General features: G+C 44.5%; 1 protein-coding gene across 1 annotated transcript in view; it reads left to right on the top strand.

The window, feature by feature from the left end:
• The first annotated feature begins 233 nt into the window (after window positions 1–233).
• LOC110525932 (A disintegrin and metalloproteinase with thrombospondin motifs 12) overlaps window positions 234–19,969 on the top strand; it is a 53,429-nt gene continuing 33,693 nt past the window's right edge. The window contains exons 1-2 of the mRNA XM_021606454.3: window positions 234–581; window positions 898–1,259. Of these exons, the coding sequence (XP_021462129.2) occupies window positions 467–581; window positions 898–1,259 (477 nt within the window). The 5' untranslated portion in view covers window positions 234–466. The remainder of the gene's footprint in view (window positions 582–897; window positions 1,260–19,969) is intronic.

The raw sequence follows: 19,969 nt of genomic DNA, 5'->3' as shown, positions 1-19,969 counted from the left end.
ACATTTCATAACTTGATTACATTGAGACATGATCACGTAAGTCTCTCTTTTTATTCGTAGGAATACTTGTAACTACAGATTTACTAAATTATTGGTGAAGGGGAAAAAAAACAATATTGGGACGGTTTTGGCCCGGGGCCGCCTGTGGCCTATTCTGTTTGAATTATCTCCCACTGCGTCGCAGCTGCAAACCACACTGCTCCTGCTCCCCTCTCGCCCATGGAAAGAAATTAGACACTATCCTCACAACACTCCTCCCCTCCCTCTCAAACTTGGAGCTTTCTCCCACTTTTACCATGTTCTTCTGTAGCCTATACCCGGTCTTCTTCGATGCAGCCTATGTTTTCCTCCTTATCATGGCTGGCTGTTGATGGAACAAACAGGTCGCTGGACCGCCTCTAAAGCACAATCGAAACATCAATGCCAGTGAAATCTTTTCAATCTCTTGATTTTGGTTAGATGAAATATGCGATGTCCGCGTGTGAGCCGGGTTCTTTTTCTGCTACATTCTGTTTTGTTTTTGGCTGCCAGCCATGTCGAGTTCTCGCTGCCTGGTAGCCTCTCTCCAGACGAAGAACAAGGTCAGTGTGTCTCAGTTGTTACAACTAGCCTAGGCTATAATTACTGCAACAATGTTGCAACAATAAAATCGCAATTTCACTTACATGCATAGATTCAATGCAACAAACAGCACACATCGTAGTTAGCCATTACAAGGTTAGTGCATGCATTTGTGCATAATTTTAGCCAAATGGCAGGTTGATCAATTAATTTATAATTTGATAAATGATTAACTGATTGATCTGGAAATTATATTGTAAGTATTGGATCATTTCAGTGTAGTGGTTATTTGTATCCAACTGGCCTAATGTTATTACTTTTCCATGTTATCCTCAGGTCGCTTTCTCCAGTCCCAGTCGGATGTGTCCATGGTTCATCCAGTCAAAGTTGACAGCGATGGACAGTTTCTCTCCCACTCCCTAGCACACCGCTTTGAGCGCGTGCGGCACAAGCGAGACTTGGGGACTTTGGAGGGACGCGTTTATTATAAGGTGACCTACAAAGGTCGCAATTTGTTTTTTAATCTAACAGTCAACAACTATTTGGTGTCGAACAAATATGTTCTGGAGTGGCGGAACGGAAGTCTGAACCGGACTGAGCACCGTACCACAGGGGAGAATGCGTGCCACCTGATCGGCACCGTGACGGATCCTACCAATGCGCGCGGGACAGCCGCCATCAGCACCTGTGAAGGCTTGGTAAGAAACCAGGATACTGACCATTATTGGAATTTAACTCCATGTCATCTTTAATTATTTTCACTGGTTTTAAGACATATCCAGACAGGACGTATACGTCTCGCCAATGTCTGCACGATGTAACATGATACATCGCGCTGATGTAAAATAAGCGTGACATAAATAAATACAAATAAAATGTAGTATGGAGAGCGTTTGCAAATTGGCAAGATGTCACCGAGGTGTCGGCATTAGATAACATTTGCCCTTCAGGCGCGGTTTGGAGGATGCATGTCAAAGCTGTTAAATTATACTGGCAATAATGAAAAACAATAAGCTTTATATTTTAGTCATTTAGCCGACCAAACTTACTAGTGAGCGCATACATTTTTGTATTTTTCATACTTATCCCCGTGGAATCGAACCCACAAGCACCATGCTCTACCAACTGAGCTAAATGGGACTATACTAGACTATACGTGATTTTGTTTGGGGGTAAACTGAAGAGAGAAGATTCAAGTTTATTAGGCTATTGCTAAACCATGTTAAAACTCTTAAGGATCCGCCCCTTTTTTTCAATCTTTGCCTGAAATGACATACTCAAATCTAACTGCCTGTAGCTCAGGCCCTGAAGCAAGGATATGCATATTCGTGGTACCATTTGAAAGGTACCATTTGAAAGGAAACACTTTGAAGTTTGTGGAAATGTGAAATTAATGTAGGAGAATATAACACAATATATCTGGTAAAAGATAATACAAAGAAAAAACCAACTGTTCTTTTGTGACACTTGTCCCCAGTCAGCTCGCACACTTTTGGCCGAGGTATCAAAATGCGTAGGGAATATATCGTTTAGAGAGCGTTTTTGCACATTGGCAAGACAACACCCGAGACATTTGAATAGAATGTTGATGCCTGGCCGACATATAAACATCTGCAAGACATCTTGTCAATGTGCTAACGCTCTCCATACTACAGCTTCCCGATGTATCATGTATACATCGTTACTACTTTGAGCAGACGTACAATACCAGTCAAAAGTTTGGACACACCTACTCATTCAAGGGTTTTTCTTTATTTTTACTATTTTCTACATTGTAGAATAATAGTGAAGACATCAAATCTATGAAATAACACATATGGAATCATGTAGTAACCCAATTTTTTTTTAACAAATCTAAATATATTTGAGATTCTTCAAAGTAGCCACCCTTTGCCTTGATGACAGCTTTGAACACTCTTCACATTCTCTCAACAAGCTTCATGAGATAGTCACCTGGAATGCTTTTCCAACTGTCTTGAAGGAGTTCCCACACATTCTGAGCACTTTTTGGATACTTTTCCTTCACTCTGCAGTTCAACTCATCCCAAACCATCTCAACTGGGATGAAGTTGGGTGACTGTGGAGGCCAAGTCATCTGATGCAGCGCTCCATCACTCTCCTTCTTGGTCAAATAGCCCTTACACAGCCTGGAGGTGTGTTTTAGGTCATTGTCTTGTTGAAAAATAAATGATAGTCTCACGAAGCGCAAACCAGATGAGATGGTGTATCACTGCAGAATGCTGTGGTAGCCATGCTGGTGAAGTGTGCCTTGAATTCTAAATAATCATTGACAGTGTCGCCAGCAAAGCACCATCACACCTCTTCCTCCATGCTTCATGGTGGGAACCATACATGTGGAGATCATCCGTTCACCTCACAAAGACACAGCAGTTGGAACCAAAAATCTCAAATTTGGACTCGTTTGTCTGCTTATTTGAACTGTTCTTGCTATAACATGGACTTGGCTTTTTACCAAATAGGGCTATATTCTGTATACCAACCCTACCTTGTCACAACTAAACTGATTGGTTCAAACGCATTAAGAAGGAAAGAAATTCCACAACTTAACTTTTAACAAGGCACACCTGTTAAATGCATTCCAGATGACTACCTCATGAAGCTGGTTGAGACAATGCCAAGAGTGTGCAAAGCTGTCATCAAGACAAAGGGTGGCTACTTTGAAGAATCTCAAATATAAAATAAGATTTTGATTTGTTTAACATTTTCTGGGTTACTACATGATTCCATATTTGTTAATTCATAGTTTTGATGTCTTTACTATTATTCTACAATAATAAAAATAAAGAAAAAACATAGAATGAGTAAGTGTGTCCAAACTTTTGACTGGTACTGGTATGTGTGCTATCTGGGTCCCAATTTTGATGTCTACAAGATCTACAGCCAACTCTGTGATGCTGAGCGGCCATGTGACGGTGCAGCGCGAATGCATTTCGACCTCCTACACTCACAGCCACCCTCCCGCCAACCTTCTAAATGGAACGCAATCTACTAACAATATACCGCTGTCAGGCCGACATCGGCGAGGTGTATGTGTTTACTGCTGTCGGGCGCCGTCTGAGTAGTTGGGCCAGTGTAATCCTTCTCCAATGCATCCTTATACTTTTCTCTGTCATTCAGTGATCAATATAAGGCTTCACAAATGAACCACATTTAGAAGCAGGTAAATATAATTGAAATAAGGAGATATGTACCCTCATTATGATTTAGCCACATTGATTTAGCTTAGATAGGACATTTTGTATGTGTAATTTCTTGGCCTGTTTACCATTCACATATTATAGAAGCGGCTGCCTCCCCAAGGTCAGAGTAACTTCTTTAAAATATACAGGAGAGAGACATCAGAGAAGTAGTAAAATATGCAGTAGAGGATGTGGTCTGGCTGGTCACAGTTGAGCAAACCCTCAGACTGACAGTACTTTGTCTGTTGGTCCGGCCTTCAAAGATTTCCTGACTGTTTGCAGAAGGACTTTAGCTTCGTAGCCCCCAAACGTCTGCATCCGCCGCCTCTTCTCGGTCTACTGGGAGACTCTGGCTCTCTTGCATGCTCTTTCTCTCCTCCTTCTCTCCCTTCTCGCCCGTCTTCTCCCACATTTGTCTTCTACTCTCAGCTCTCTCTCTCCCTGAATCTGCAGTGTTATGTTTCTCTTTGTTTGACCACAGAGAGTAAGTTTGAGAATGTGGCTTCTATGGCTACTACTTACAAAGAGGCTGAAGTAAAACTTGGATTAGTGTCACACACAAACACAAGGCGGCAGTATTTTTAGAATTCTTGTATGTTTCTTATAAGAAACCTACTTTTATCTACAAAGGAAAGGAAGACTTACATTTTTATCACAATGACAGTTGAGTTTTTCTCTCTGTCTGCTAACCAGAAAACAGCTGGACAGCAGAGAGCGACAAAGGGGAGACTTCCGTATTGTCCCTGATTTATTTCTGTAGAGGATAAGGAAGAGGGAGGAACTTCCCTCTGTATTTGATCAGACTTGTCAGTAAATGGCCTGTGATGGATGTCTCTCAGTGTTTACTCTTGTCACATCAGGAATGCCTCTGCTGCAAGGTCTTGTCTCAGTGTCTGTCAGTCATGTTTGGTTTGCAGTCGCTCAGTAAGCCAAACCTTGTAAATACATGTCATTGAGTATATACAGCTGTTGTGATTGTGAATGCGTTTGGGTTAGAGCAAAGAGACAGGGAATGTGCAAAGACCTCCCTGCATTTGTTATCCAGTTGCTCCTAAATGTTTCCTAGGCTGTGACCCCAGTGAGATCACACCAGATCGACTTCAGTATTCAACGTTTCTCCAGGTCCCCAGGACGTTAGGAGATGCTGTCAATGCTGTCCACTAGGGGCAATGTGAGCGCGTATTGCCATCTCGTAGGCTCGCGGCTTGCTACAGTGTTGTGGATGGGGATAGATGGGCTTAAACCATGTGCTTCGGCTTTGAGGATCGCAGGTTCAATCCCGGTGGCGGGTAATTGTAATGTTCTTTCTTCCCGTTTTAACCTTATCCCATACCTTAACCATTACTTAACCTTAACCGTTAAGTTTTGTTTATGCATAACCGTCAACTTTCTTCTGCTTTAACAACCTTAACTCTTACCTACTTTCACTTCACCCATAGACATTTCACCCATTCACCCTTTTTTACTAATTTCCATGTAAAGGACCCATGAGAACCAATATGTGAAGTTCATAGAAGCATATTCAATTGTGTGTCTAATGAAAGCTAAGAGTATATATTTCTGGGGAATGAAGGCATAGATACATTTTTCAACCATTTTCCTTAGAAATTAGGCTTAAGTAATGGCTTGGATTTTTGGTCAAACGGATGGAAAAGGGGTCACAGAAAACATCTACCAGAAAAAGTCTTAAAAGGTATTAGAAATACATCAAAACACAATCATGTTGAAGTAAAGACCCCTGCCAACTAATATCAACACTTTAATCATTTGAATAAATAATTTACCTTCTGTAAGTTTAAGAAACATTCGCTTGTGCCTTGTAATTCCATTAACAAAACCCACATATCTTTAAGATATTTTCTAATTTCTCTCCCTCATGAGGAGGGAGGATAATGCAAGTTCAGGTAGACCTACCAATTAGTGTTTTTACTGATATCCGTTTTTGTTTATGTGTTATTAAGTGATTAAAACTTGTAATTCGGCAACATAATTATAAGTAACGGAATTACTGCAATTAATTGGCTACAATGGGAATTCATAGTAGTCACAAACCACAGTTGGGTCTCCTGCTACTGTCCTCCCTTCCACTGGCATACTGTTATGTTCAGCACATAGGGTCTCCTGCTACTGTCCTCCTTTCCACTGGCATACTGTTATGTTCAGCTCATAGGGTCTCCTGCTACTGTCATCCCTTCCACTGGCATACTGTTATGTTCAGCTCATAGGGTCTCCTGCTACTGTCCTCCCTTCCACTGGCATACTGTTACGTTCAGCTCATAGGGTCTCCTGATACTGTCCTCCCTTCCACTGGCATACTGTTATGTTCAGCACATAGGGTCTCCTGCTACTGTCCTCCCTTCCACTGGCATATTGTTATGTTCAGCACATAGGGTCTCCTGCTACTGTCCTCCCTTCCACTGGCATACTGTTATGTTCAGCACATACATGTTTTCTCTCTCTTTCTGTCATCTGGTGGTCAAAGCGAGAGTGTAAAAACAGTCTGGACAACCCCTCCTTCCCTCCTCTCTCTTTTCTCTCTCTCCAGTTAATGTTACCTGTCCCGGCTTACTGGCACCTACCCATGTGAGCCCCCTCTCTTTCCATTTACTGTAACCAGTATCCGCACCCACTAAGCACCAGAGGACCATGGACGTTGAAAAGTAGTTGTAGATTTTTGGTCCGGTGCTTACTTACGTGTCCTTTTCCAACAATGTAGAGTTAAATATGAAATAGTGGCAGGAGGAATAAGTACACAGTGAAAAACAATAACGAGTAAAAAATAACACGGCTATATACAGGGAATAAAAACCATTACCAAGTCGATGTGCAGGGGTACGAGGTCATTGAGATAGCTACAGTATGTACATTTCGGTAGGGGTAAAGTGACTAGGCAACAGGACAGATAACAGACTGAGCTGTAGCAGAAGCGTATTTATGTATGTTGTGTGTGTGTGTGTCAGTGTAAGTATGTGTGAGTGTGTAGGTAGAGACCAGTGTGTGTGCATAGAATAATAGCCTGTGTGTAGAATAATACCCATATACACTATATATACAGAAAAGTATGTGGACACAGCTTCAAATGAGTGGATTTGGCTATTCCAGCCACACCGTTGCTGACAGGTGTATAACATCGAGCACAAAGCCATGCAATCTCCATAGACAAACATTGGCATTAGAATGGCCTTACTGAAGAGCTCAGTGACTTTCAATGTGGCACCGTCAATGAATGCCACCTTTCCAACAAGTCAGTTCATCAAATGTCTGCCCTGCTAGAGCTGCCCTGGTCAACTGTAAGCGCTGTTATTGGGAAGTGGAAACGTCTAGGAGCAGCAATGGCTCAGCCATGAAGTGGTAGGCCACACAAGCTCACAGAACGGGACCGCTGAGTGCTGAAACGAGTAGCGCGTTAAAATAGCCTGTCCTCGGTTGCAACACTCACTACCGAGTTCCAAACTGCCTCTGGAAGCAAGGTCAGCAAAATAACTGTTCATCTGGAGCTTCATGAAATAAGTTTCCATGGACGATCAGCTGCACACAAGCCTAAGACCACCATGCGCAATGCCAAGCGTAAGCTTGAGTGGTGTAAAGCTTGCTGTCATTGGACTCTGGAGCAGTGGAAAAGCATTCTCTGGAGTGATGAATCACGCTTCATCAGCTGGCAGTCTGAAGGACAAATCTGGTTTTGGAGGATGTCAGGAGAACGCGACCTGCCCGATTGCATAGTTCCAACTGTAAAGTTTGGTGGAGGACTCGGCCCCTTAGTTCCAGTGAAGGGAAATCTTAACGCTACAGCATACAATGACGTTCTAGACGATTCTGTGCTTCCAACTTTGTGGCAACAGTTTGGGGAAGGCCCTTTCTTCCACAAAGCGAGGTCCATACAGAAATGGTTTGTTGAGATTGGTGTGGAAGTACTTGACTGGCCTGCACCGATCCCTAACCACAACCCCATCGAACACTTTTGGGATGAATTGGTACGCTGTCTGTGAGCCAGGCCTAATCGCCAAACATCAGTTCCCGACCTTACTAATGCTCTTGTGGCTGAATGGAAGCAAGTCCCCGCAGCGATGCTCCAACATCTAGTGGAAAGCCTTCCCAGAAGAGTGCAGGCTGTTATAGCAGCAAAGGGGGGACCAACTCCATATTAATGCCCATTGTTTTGAAATGAGATGTTCAATGAGCAGGTGTCCACATACGTTTGGTCATGTAGTGTATGTAGGGCGTTCACTCACAGCTGTACAATGTAGAGAAAAACGGGTTAATTCAAGAGGCTGCTATGAAATGTATTTCATAATGTAGTTTTATTTGCTCTATGTCATAAATTACATGGAATTAATCATTAGATTGTTCTCTGAAATATTATAACCTTAATATATTTGTACTTGACAGTGTTGATGAAATTAAAATGTTATTTGCTGTGATTGTTGCTAGCCTCTCTTGGTTGTATCTCTTCCATATTTGGTGTTGTGAGGTGGTACCATTTGGAGGTGTTTCCGCTGGTTGGACCATTCAAAATCAGCTTCATACTTCTTCATTTTCACCTCCAGATCCTTGGCTTTCATTGCCTATAATCGCGATCAATTAACATTGAGAGGGGCCATTTCTATGCCGATTTAAAGGGAAAGACTCAGGCATACACAATGAAAACAGGAACAGATTGTCTTTGCAGAGGGTGGATCCTGAAATTCAGTATGTTTAGCTTTGTAAATAAATATATATTTAGTCTCCTATATAGTTTTGTATTCAGCGGATTTCATTTAGAAACAGCCCATGTTTTCACAACACAAATCTGCAGCTTGTTACTTGACGTTCGAAAGTTAGTGCCGTTCTGCAACAGAGCAGCACCACAGAGTTCTATTAAGCATTATAAACTGGGTGATTTGAGCCCTAAATTCTGAAAGCCATGGTATTTCAGACCATATACCACGGGTATGACAAAACATTTAGTATTACAGCTCTAATGATGTTGGTAACCAGTTTATAATAGCAATAAGGCTCCTCAGGGGTGTGATATATGGCCAATATACCACGGCTAAGGACTGTGTCCAGGCACTCCGCGTTGCGTCGTGGATAAGAACATCCATTAGCCGTGTTATATTGGTCATATACCACACCTCCTCTGGCCTTATTGCTTAATTATACAATGTGTGGTTCTAATCCTGAATGCTGATTGGTTATAACCGCATTCCAGTCGGTGTCTATTCCACAAGTTACCACCGGCTAAATATATGACGTTAAAATATGCCTATTTACTCTGTTCCATCTGACTGTGCAATCCACTGTCTTATCAGCCCAGCCAGGCAATTTATAAACTTGCTCTCCACTATAAAAAGCATCTAGACATTATCTCACATTTCTTTTAGACTAACATCTTGTGTTCAACAGCGGAGATTTGTATAAACCTTTCTGTGTCTCTCCGACATTTGCAACATTGTTACAAAATATTCAAATTCAATCTCCAGCTGTCCCATAGTAATGAAGGTGTCGAGAAGAGACAGACAGTCAGGCAGCTTGTCTCAGCCAGTCGAAATCACGAATCAGCATAATTTTTATGGATATATACAAAGAAATGTAAATTGAAAAAAGGTCAAATGAAACAAAGTGCAGATAGTTTACTGCGCTTCATTAGCTCATTGTTTTGGATGTATCCAAAAAACAGCTTAAACAAATGCAAAGGCAGCTACAGTTGTTATTCTGCACTGTTTGACGTGACTGTTGTTGGCTAGCTAGAAAGCAAGGGATAATAATGTTGCCACCCAGTATGGCAATGGAACATTTAGAACGAACGACTGGGTCACGTCCATAGATACAGAACAAAAAGACTGAACGACTGGGTCGCGTCTCTGGCAACCGAACCAATAGAACAAACGACCAGACGGCTTGGATAGCAACCCTAGATGTGTGTCGGGACTATATCTTGTGGAAGGATGAAATAGTATGAATAAATTAATCAAAATAACGTTGTTTTTAAAAAAATATGTCAACCATTATTTGAATATTTTGGTAGCCTGTTGTAAAGAAGTGATAATGCCCTTGAAGCCGGTGTTTGGAGGATATATTGGCATGGTTTGCAGGCCTATCAACACCCATGCCAATATATCCTCCAAACACCGGCTTCGAGGGTATTATCACTTAAGTGACCACTTTGACCATGGCTGTGATGACATTCCATTCACTCGAAATATGCTATAGTCAAATCAAATCACATTTTATTGGTCACATACACAGGGTTAGCAGATGTTAATGCGAGTGTAGCGAAATGCTTGTACTTTTAGTTCCAACCGTGCAGTAATATCTAACAAGTAATCTAACAATTTCACAACAACTACCTTGTACACACAAGTGTAAAGGAATGAATAAGAATATGTACATATAAATATATGGATGAGCGATGGCCGAACGGCATAGGCAAGATGCAGTAGATGGTATAGAGTACAGTATATACATATGAGATGAGTAATGTAGGGTATGTAAACATTATATAAAGGGGCATTGTTTAAAGTGACTAGTGATACATTTACTACATCCAATTTTGTATTATTAGTGGCTAGAGATTTGAGTCAGTATGATGGCAGCAGCCACTCAATGTTAGTGATGGCTGTTTAACAGTCTGTTGGCCTTGAAATAGAAGCTGTTTTTCAGTCTCTCGGTCCAAGCTTTGATGCACCTTTTTGGCCTTCCTGTGACATCGGGTGGTGTAGGTGTCCTGGAGGGCAGGTAGTTTGCCCCCGGTGATGCGTTGTGCAGACCTCACTACCCTCTGGAGAGCCTTGCGGTTGTGGGCGGAGCAGTTTCCGTACCAGGCGGTGATACAGCCCGACAGGATGCTCTCGATTGTGCATCTGTGAAAGTTTGTGAGTGTTTTTGGCGACAAGCCAAATTTCTTCAGCCTACTGAGGTTGAAGAGGCGCTGTTGCGCCTTCTTCACCACGCTGTCTGTGTGGGTGGACCATTTCAGTTTGCCCGTGATGTACGCCGAGGAACTTAAAACTTTCCACCTTCTCCACTACTGTCCCGTCGATGTGGATAAGGGGGTGCTCCCTCTGCTGTTTCCTGAAGTCCACAATCATCTCCTTTGTTTTGTTGACGTTGAGTGTGAGGTTATTTACCTGACACCACACTCCGAGGGCCCTCACCACCTCCCTGTAGGCTGTCTCGTCATTGTTGGTAATCAAGTCTACAACTGTAGTGACGTCTGCAAACTTGATGATTTGAGTTGGAGAAGTGCATGGCCACGCAGTCATGGGTGAACAGGGAGTACAGGAGAGGGCTGAGAAAGCACCCTTGTGGGGCCCCAGTGTTGAGGATCAGCCGGGTGGAGATGTTGTTTCCTACACTCACCCCATGGGGGAGGCCCGTCAGGAAGTCCAGGACCCAGTAGCACAGGGCGGGGTCAAGACCCAGGGTCTCGAGCTTAATGACGAGTTTGGAGGGTACTATGGTGTTGAATGCTGAGCTGTAATCAATAAACAGCATTCTTACATGGGTATTCCTCTTGTTCAGATGGGTTAGGGCAGTGTGCTTGTGATTGCCTCTTCTGTGGACCTATTGGGGCGGTAAACAAATTGGAGTGGGTCTAGGGTGTCAGGTAGGGTGGAGGTGATATGATCCTTGACTAGTCTCTCAAAGCACTTCATGGTGACGGAAGTGAGTGTTATGGGGCGATAGTCGTTTATCTCAGTTACCTTAGCTTTCTTGGGAACAGGAACAATGGCGGCCCTTTTGAAGCATGTGGGAACAGCAGACTGGGATAGGGATTGATTGAATATGTCCATAAACACACCAGCCAGCGGGTCTGCGCATGCTCTGAGGACGTGGCTAGGGATGCCGTCTGGGCTGGCAGCCTTGCGAGGGTTAACATGTTTAAATGTTTTACTCATATTGGCTGTGGTGAAGGAGAGTCCGCAGGTTTTGGTATCGGGCTGTGTCAGTGGCACTGTATTGTCCTCAAAGCGAGCAAAGACGTTTTTTAGTTTGTCTGGGAGAAAGACATTGGTGTCCGCGATGGGGCTGTTTTTCTTTTTGTAATCCATGATTGACTGAAGACCCTGCCACATACGTCTCATGTCTGAGCCATTGAATTGTGACTCTACTTTGTCTCTATACTGACCCTGAGCTTGTTTGATTGCCCTGCGGGGGGAATAGCTACACTGTTTGTATTCGGTCATGTTTCCGGTCGCCTTGCCATGATTAAAAGTAGTGGTTCGCGCTTTCAGTTTTGTGCGAATGCTGCCATCAATCCACGGTTTCTGGTTGGGGAAGGTTTTAATAGTCACCGTGGGTACAACATCTCCGATACACTTGCTAATAAATTCGCTCACCGAATCAGCGTATACATCAATGTTGTTGTCTGTGGCTATACTGAACATATCCCAGTCCACGTGATCGAAGCAATCTTGTGTGTGGAATCAGATTGGTCGGACCAGCGTTGAACAGACCTGAGCACGGGCGTTTCCTGTTTTAGTTTCTGTCTATAGGCTGGGAGCAACAAAATGGAGTTGTGGTCAATTTGCCGAAAGGAGGGCGAGGGAGGGCTTTGTATGCGTCGCGGAAGTTAAAGTAGCAATAATCCAGAATTTTGTCAATATGCTGACAAAATTTAGGGATTTTCAGATTAGCCTTGTTAAAATCCCCAGCTACAATAAATGCAGCCTCAGGATATGTGGTTTCCAGTTTACAGTCCAATGAAGTTCTTTCAGGGCTGTCGAGGTGTCTGCTTTGAGTGGGATATACATGGCTGTGATTTATAATTGAAGAGAGTTCTCTTGGTAGATAATGCAGTCAGCATTTGATTGTAAAGAATTCTAGGTCAGGTGAACAAATTTACTTGAGTTCCTGTATGTCGTTATGATCACACCACGACTCGTTAATCATAAGGCATACACCCCCGCCCTTCTTCTTGTTTCTGTCGGCGTGATGCGTGAAGAAACTGGGTGGCTGTACCGACTCGGATAACGTATCCTGAGTGAGCCGTGCTTCTGTGAAACCGAGAGTGTTACAATCTCTGATTGGAAGGCAATCTCTCTGGAAGGCAACCCTTGCTCGAATTTCGTCTACCTTGTTGTCAAGAGACTGGACATTGGCGAGTAGCCCGTTCTGCAGCGCTGTTGTTTTGGGTCGCCTACTGGGATCCGATCCATTGTCCTGGGTGATGGTCCAAACAGAAGATCCGCTTCAGGTAAGTTGATTTTGCTCTTATATACAATAGCTCTTCCCGGCTGTATGTATTAAGACTTAAGATTTCCTGGGGTAACAGTATAAGAAATAATACATAAAAAAAACTAAATACTGAGTAGTTTCCTAAGAAGGCGAAGAACGCGAAGCGAGGCGACCATCTCTGTCAGCGCCATCACTTGAGTAAATCGTTAGTAAGTTTTTAACCATATATGGTAGAGACATGGGGTTTGGACTATTGTTTATCTGACTGAATTGTCTATTGAATGGACATATTTGTATAAACCTTGAATTAATTAATACTTTTACGGGTGAACACCCTAATATACCTAATGGATGATATTGCATAATTCTAACTATTCAGGATACATCACCGTGAAGAGAATTACATTCATATCCATAATTATGCATTTCTGTAAAGTACAGATCAGGGACCCATAATGTAACTCCTTTCCCTTAATTCTGTTACCAGGTGTGAATCCACTTCACTTCAACATTTTTTTTTTTTTAACTCAAGGTGTCATGTCATAGCTGACATTCTTGCTGCAGACATCTTTGAATCTTAAAGAAAACATTGCAGAATTAGGTTGCATTATGATTTGTTTTTATCCTTCCAACTAAAAGTCCCAGACATATCACTTTACATGTTTATATTGGGGAAATGTATATTTTATCCGAATTTGACCAGAGTCATGTCGGAAAAGCATTTGGAAAAGTGATGTTAAGAGAAGCACTACATGAGTGGGAGTGAAGCCACTGTCCACATACGAGTAAAGACCCACATCATGCCGATTGTTTTAGAACAAATATTTTGGCACTCTGAATAAAGCCAAATTATCATCTGACCATATCCTGTGATTTCTTTATTCTGTATAAGCCCAAAAATATTGGACACAGGCTTTTTACATCGCCCCTTTTACACCCCTGCTGGCTTACCCCTCCTAGATAACCACTAGCAGCCTTGAAACACATCACTTATTAGCAGTTCAGCACATCAGCATTTCTTGTACTCTTATACAAATTCAAGATAAACCTTTTCTATCATAGTAGACATTGATTGTCGATAACAAAACTCTGTTGGCCAATGGTAGATATACAGTTGAAGTCGGAAGTTTACATACACTTAGGTTGGAGTCGTTAAAACTCGTTTTTCAACCACTCCACAAATGTCTTGTTAACCAACTATAGTTTTGGCAAGTCGGTTAGGACATCTACTTTGTGCATGACACAAGTCATTTTTCCAACAATTGCTTACAGACAGATTATTTCACTTATAATTCGCTGTATCACAATTCCAGTGTGTCAGAAGTGTACATACACTAAGTTGACTGTGCCTTTAAACAGCTGGGAAAAATCCAGAGAATTATGTCATGGCTTTAGAAGCTTCTGATAGGCTAATTGACATCATTTGAGTCAATTGGAGGTGTACCTGTAGATGTATTTCAAGGTCTATCTTCAAACACAGTGCTTCTTTGCTTGACATTGTGGGAAAATCAAAAGAAATCAGCCAAGACCTCAGAAAATTAGTGTAGACCTCCACAAGTCTGGTTCATCCTTGGGAGCAATTTCCAAACGCCTGAAGGTACCATGTTAATCTGTACCAACAATAGTACACAAGTATAAACACCATGGGACCACGCAGACATCATACCGCTCAGGAAGGAAACGCGTTCTGCCCCCAGAGATCGACGTACTTTGGTGCGAAAAGTGCAAATCAATCGCAGAACAACAGCAAAGGACCTTGTGAAGATGCTGGAGGAAACAGGTACAAAAGTATCTATATCCACAGTAAAACGAGTCCTATATCGACATAGCCTGAAAGGCCGCTCAACAAGGATGAAGCCACTGCTCCAAAACCGCCATAAAAAGCCAGACTACGGTTTTCAACTGCACATGGGGACAAATATCGTACTTTTTGGAGAAATGTCCTCTGGTCTGATGAAACAAAAATAGAACTGTTTGGCCATAATGACCATCGTTATTTTTGGAGGAAAAAGAGGGAGGCTTGCAAGCCGAAGAACACCATCCCAACCGTGAAGCACGGGGGTGGCAGCATCATGTTGTGGGGGTGCTTTGCTGCAGGAGGGACTGGTGCACTTCACAAACTAGAGGGCATCATGAGGAGGCAAAATTATGTGGATATATGGAAGCAACATAAGTCACGACATCAGTCAGGAAGTTAAAGCTTGGTCGCAAATGGGTCTTCCAAATGGACCCCAAGCATACTTTCAAAGTTGTGGCAAAATCTCTTAAGGACAACAAAGTCAAGGTATTGAAGTGGCCATCACAAAACCCTGACCTCAATCCTTTAGAACATTTGTGGACAGAACTGAAAAAAACGTTTGCGAGCAAGGAGGCCTACAAACCTGACTCAGTTACATCAGCTCTGTCAGAAGGAATGGCCCAAAATTCACCCAACTTATTGTGGGAAGCTTGTGGAAGGCTACCCGAAACGTTTGACCCAAGTTAAACAATTTAAAGGCAATGCTACCAAATACTATTTGAATGTATGTACACTTCTGACCCACTGGGAATGTGATGAAAGAAATATAAGCTGAAATAAATCATTCTCTCTATTATTATTCTGACATTTCACATAATTAAAATAAAGTGGTGATCCTAACTGACCTATGACAGGGAATGTTTACTAGGATTAAATGTCAGGAATTGTGAAAAACTGAGTTTAAATGTATTTGGCTAAGATGTATGTAAACTTCCGACTTCAACTATAGTTAGCCATATGCTAACATGAGTGCTACTACTAACTGCAGTAGTTCCAGACAATGGCTAACGCAAACATTGGCTACCATGATATCCTGTAAATTATATCAGCCAATAGGCAGTACAGCTAAATTAAAGATATACTTTGAAATAAAAATGAACACTAATCCGATTTGATATTTGACCATTCATTTCTGCAAAACGTGCAGTATTCTATTAATGGAATTGTTGTAGCTAGGTTGCTTGCTAGCTAGCATATTTCATCCCCAAACACCATGCTAGATCTTCGTTTTTGAAAATGATCTACTAGGAACATAATATAACAAAACTCTTTGGGCACTTTAGTACTTACCCAGTTCACATCCATCTGTCAGGTGCGTGAATGAGGACCCAAAAGCGAATTAACAAACAGAGTTTCTTTAATGATGAACACACGTGGGCTCAGATGGACAGGTAGATTCCGACAGGACAGGACAAGGTTGCAGCAAACACGATGATAGTCTGGTTCAGGCATGAGACACACAAACAAGAATCCGACAAAGACAGGAGCAGAAACAGAGAGAGATATAGGGACCTAATCAGAGGGAAAAAGGGAACAGGTGGGAAAAGGGGTGAATGAGGTAGTCAGAGAAGACAAGGAACAGCTGGGGGAAAGAGGGACAGAAACGGTAACCTAGTACGACCAGCAGAGGGAGACAGGGTGAAAGGAAAGGACAGAAAGACACAACATGACAATACATGACAGTACCCCCCCACTCACCGAGCGCCTCCTGGCGCACTCGAGGAGGAAACCTGGCGGCAACGGAGGAAATCCTCGATCAGCGCACGGTCCAGCACGTCCCGAGAGGGAACCCAACTCCTCTCCTCAGGACCGTACCCCTCCCAATCTACGAGGTACTGGTGACCACGGCCCCGAGGACGCATGTCCAAAATCCTACGGACCCTGTAGATGGGTGCGCCCTCGACAAGGATGGGGGGGGGGGGGGGGGAGACGAGCGGGGGCGCGAAGAACGGGCTTGATACAGGAGACATGGAAGACCGGGTGGACGCGACGAAGGTATCGCGGAAGAAGAAGTCGAACTGCGACAGGATTAATGACCCGAGAAATACGGAACGGACCAATGAACCGCGGGGTCAACTTGCGAGAAGCCGTCTTAAGGGGAAGGTTCTGAGTGGAGAGCCAAACTCTCTGACCGCGACAATATCTAGGACTCTTAGTTCTACGCTTATTAGCAGCCCTCACAGTCTGCGTCCTATAACGGCAAAGTGCAGACCTGACCCTCTTCCAGGTGCGCTCGCAACGTTGGACAAAAGCCTGAGCGGAGGGGACGCTGGACTCGGCGAACTGAGATGAGAACAGCGGAGGCTGGTACCCGAGGCTACTCTGAAAAGGAGATAGCCCGGTCGCAGACGAAGGAAGCGAGTTGTGGGCGTATTCTGCCCAGGGGAGCTGTTCTGACCAAGACGCAGGGTTGCGAAAAGAAAGACTGCGTAAGATGCGACCAATAGTCTGATTGGCCCGTTCTGCTTGACCGTTAGACTGGGGGTGAAAGCCGGAAGAGAGACTGACGGAAGCCCCAATCAAACGGCAAAACTCCCTCCAAAATTGAGACGTGAATTGCGGACCTCTGTCCGAAACGACGTCTGACGGAAGGCCATGAATTCTGAAAACATTCTCGATGATGATTTGTGCCGTCTCTTTAGCAGAAGGAAGCTTAGCAAGGGGAATGAAATGAGCCGCCTTAGAGAACCTATCGACAACCGTAAGAATAACAGTCTTCCCCGCTGACGAAGGCAGTCCGGTGACAAAATCTAAGGCGATGTGAGACCACGGTCGAGAGGGAATAGGAAGCGGCCTGAGACGGCCGGCAGGAGGAGAGTTACCGGACTTAGTCTGCGCGCAGACCGAACAAGCAGCCACGAAACGACGCGTGTCATGCTCCCGGGTGGGCCACCAAAAACGCTGGCGAATGGAAGCAAGCGTACCCCGAACGCCAGGGTGGCCGGCTAACTTGGCAGAGTGAGCCCACTGAAGAACGGCCAGACGAGTAGGAACGGGAACGAAAAGAAGGTTCCTAGGACAAGCGCGCGGCGACGGAGTGTGAGTGAGCGCTTGCTTTACCTGCCTCTCAATTCCCCAGACAGTCAACCCGACAACACGCCCCTCAGGGAGAATCCCCTCGGGGTCAGTGGAGGCTACTGAAGAACTGAAGAGACGAGACAAAGCATCAGGCTTGGTGTTCTTAGAGCCCGGACGATAAGAAATCACGAACTCGAAACGAGCGAAAAACAGCGCCCAACGCGCCTGACGCGCATTAAGTCGTTTGGCAGAACGGATGTACTCAAGGTTCCTATGGTCAGTCCAAACGACAAAAGGAACGGTCGCCCCCTCCAACCACTGTCGCCATTCGCCTAGGGCTAACCGGATGGCGAGCAGTTCGCGGTTACCCACATCATAGTTACGTTCCGACGGCGACAGGCGATGAGAAAAATACGCGCATGGGTGGACCTTGTCGTCAGAGAGGGAGCGCTGAGAAAGAATGGCTCCCACGCCCACCTCTGACGCGTCAACCTCGACAACGAACTGTCTAGAGACGTCAGGTGTAACAAGGATAGGAGCGGATGTAAAACGATTCTTGAGGAGATCAAAAGCTCCCTGGGCGGAAACGGACCACTTAAAGCACGTCTTGACAGAAGTAAGGGCTGTGAGAGGAGCTGCCACCTGACCGAAATTACGGATGAAACGACGATAGAAGTTCGCGAAGCCGAGAAAGCGCTGCAGCTCGACGCGTGACTTAGGGACGGGCCAATCAATGACAGCTTGGACCTTAGCGGGATCCATCTTAATGCCTTCAGCGGAAATAACAGAACCGAGAAATGTGACGGAGGAGGCATGAAAAGTGCACTTCTCAGCCTTCACAAAAAGACAATTCTCTAAAAGGCGCTGGAGGACACGTCGAACGTGCTGAACATGAATCTGGAGTGACGGTGAAAAAATCAGGATATCGTCAAGGTAAACGAAAACAAAGATGTTCAGCATGTCTCTCAGGACATCATTGACTAATGCCTGAAAGACAGCTGGAGCGTTAGCGAGGCCGAAAGGAAGAACCCGGTATTCAAAGTGCCCTAACGGAGTGTTAAACGCCGTCTTCCACTCGTCCCCCTCCCTGATGCGCACGAGATGGTAAGCGTTACGAAGGTCCAACTTAGTGAAAAACCTGGCTCCCTGCAGGATCTCGAAGGCTGAAGACATAAGAGGAAGCGGATAACGATTCTTCACTGTTATGTCATTCAGCCCTCGATAATCTATGCAGGGGCGCAGAGACCCGTCCTTCTTCTTGACAAAAAAAAACCCCGCTCCGGCGGGAGAGGAGGAGGGGACTATGGTACCGGCGTCAAGAGCTACAGACAAATAATCCTCGAGAGCCTTACGTTCGGGAGCCGACAGAGAGTATAGTCTACCCCGGGGGGGAGTGGTTCCCGGAAGGAGATCAATACTACAATCATACGACCGGTGTGGAGGAAGAGAGGTGGCCCTGGACCGACTGAACACCGTGCGCAGATCGTGATATTCCTCCGGCACCCCTGTCAAATCACCAGGCTCCTCCTGTGAAGAAGAGACAGAGGAAACAGGAGGGATAGCAGACATTAAACATTTCACATGACAAGAGATGTTCCAGGAGAGGATAGAATTACTAGACCAATTAATGGAAGGATTATGACAAACTAGCCAGGGATGGCCCAAAACAACAGTTGTAAAAGGTGAACGAAAAATTAAAAAAGAAATGGTTTCGCTATGATTACCAGAAACAGTGAGGGTTAAAGGTAGCGTCTCACGCTGAATCCTGGGGAGAGGACTACCATCCAGGGCGAACAAGGCCGTGGACTCCCTTAACTGTCTGAGAGGAATGTCATGTTCCCGAGCCCAGGTCTCGTCCATAAAACAGCCCTCCGCCCCAGAGTCTATTAAGGCACTGCAGGAAGCTGACGAACCGGTCCAGCGTAGATGGACCGACAAGGTAGTGCAGGATCTTGAAGGAGAGACAGGAGTAGTAGCGCTCACCAGTAGCCCTCCGCTTACTGATGAGCTCTGGCTTTTACTGGACATGAAGTGACAAAATGACCAGCAGAACCGCAATAGAGACAGAGGCGGTTGGTGATTCTCCGTTCCCTCTCCTTAGTCGAGATGCGGATACCTCCCAGCTGCATAGGCTCAGCTCCCGAGCCGGCAGAGGAAGATGGTAGTGATGCGGAGAGGGGGGCAACGGAGAACGCGAGCTCCTTTCCACGAGCTCGGTGACGAAGATCAACCC

The sequence above is a fragment of the Oncorhynchus mykiss genome, chromosome 6 (genome assembly GCF_057628025.1).
Source record: "Oncorhynchus mykiss isolate SJ-2025 chromosome 6, ASM5762802v1, whole genome shotgun sequence".
Classification (NCBI taxonomy): Eukaryota; Metazoa; Chordata; class Actinopteri; order Salmoniformes; family Salmonidae; genus Oncorhynchus; species Oncorhynchus mykiss.
Note: the sequence above shows the minus strand (reverse complement) of the source record. Positions and strands in the feature narration are given on the sequence as shown.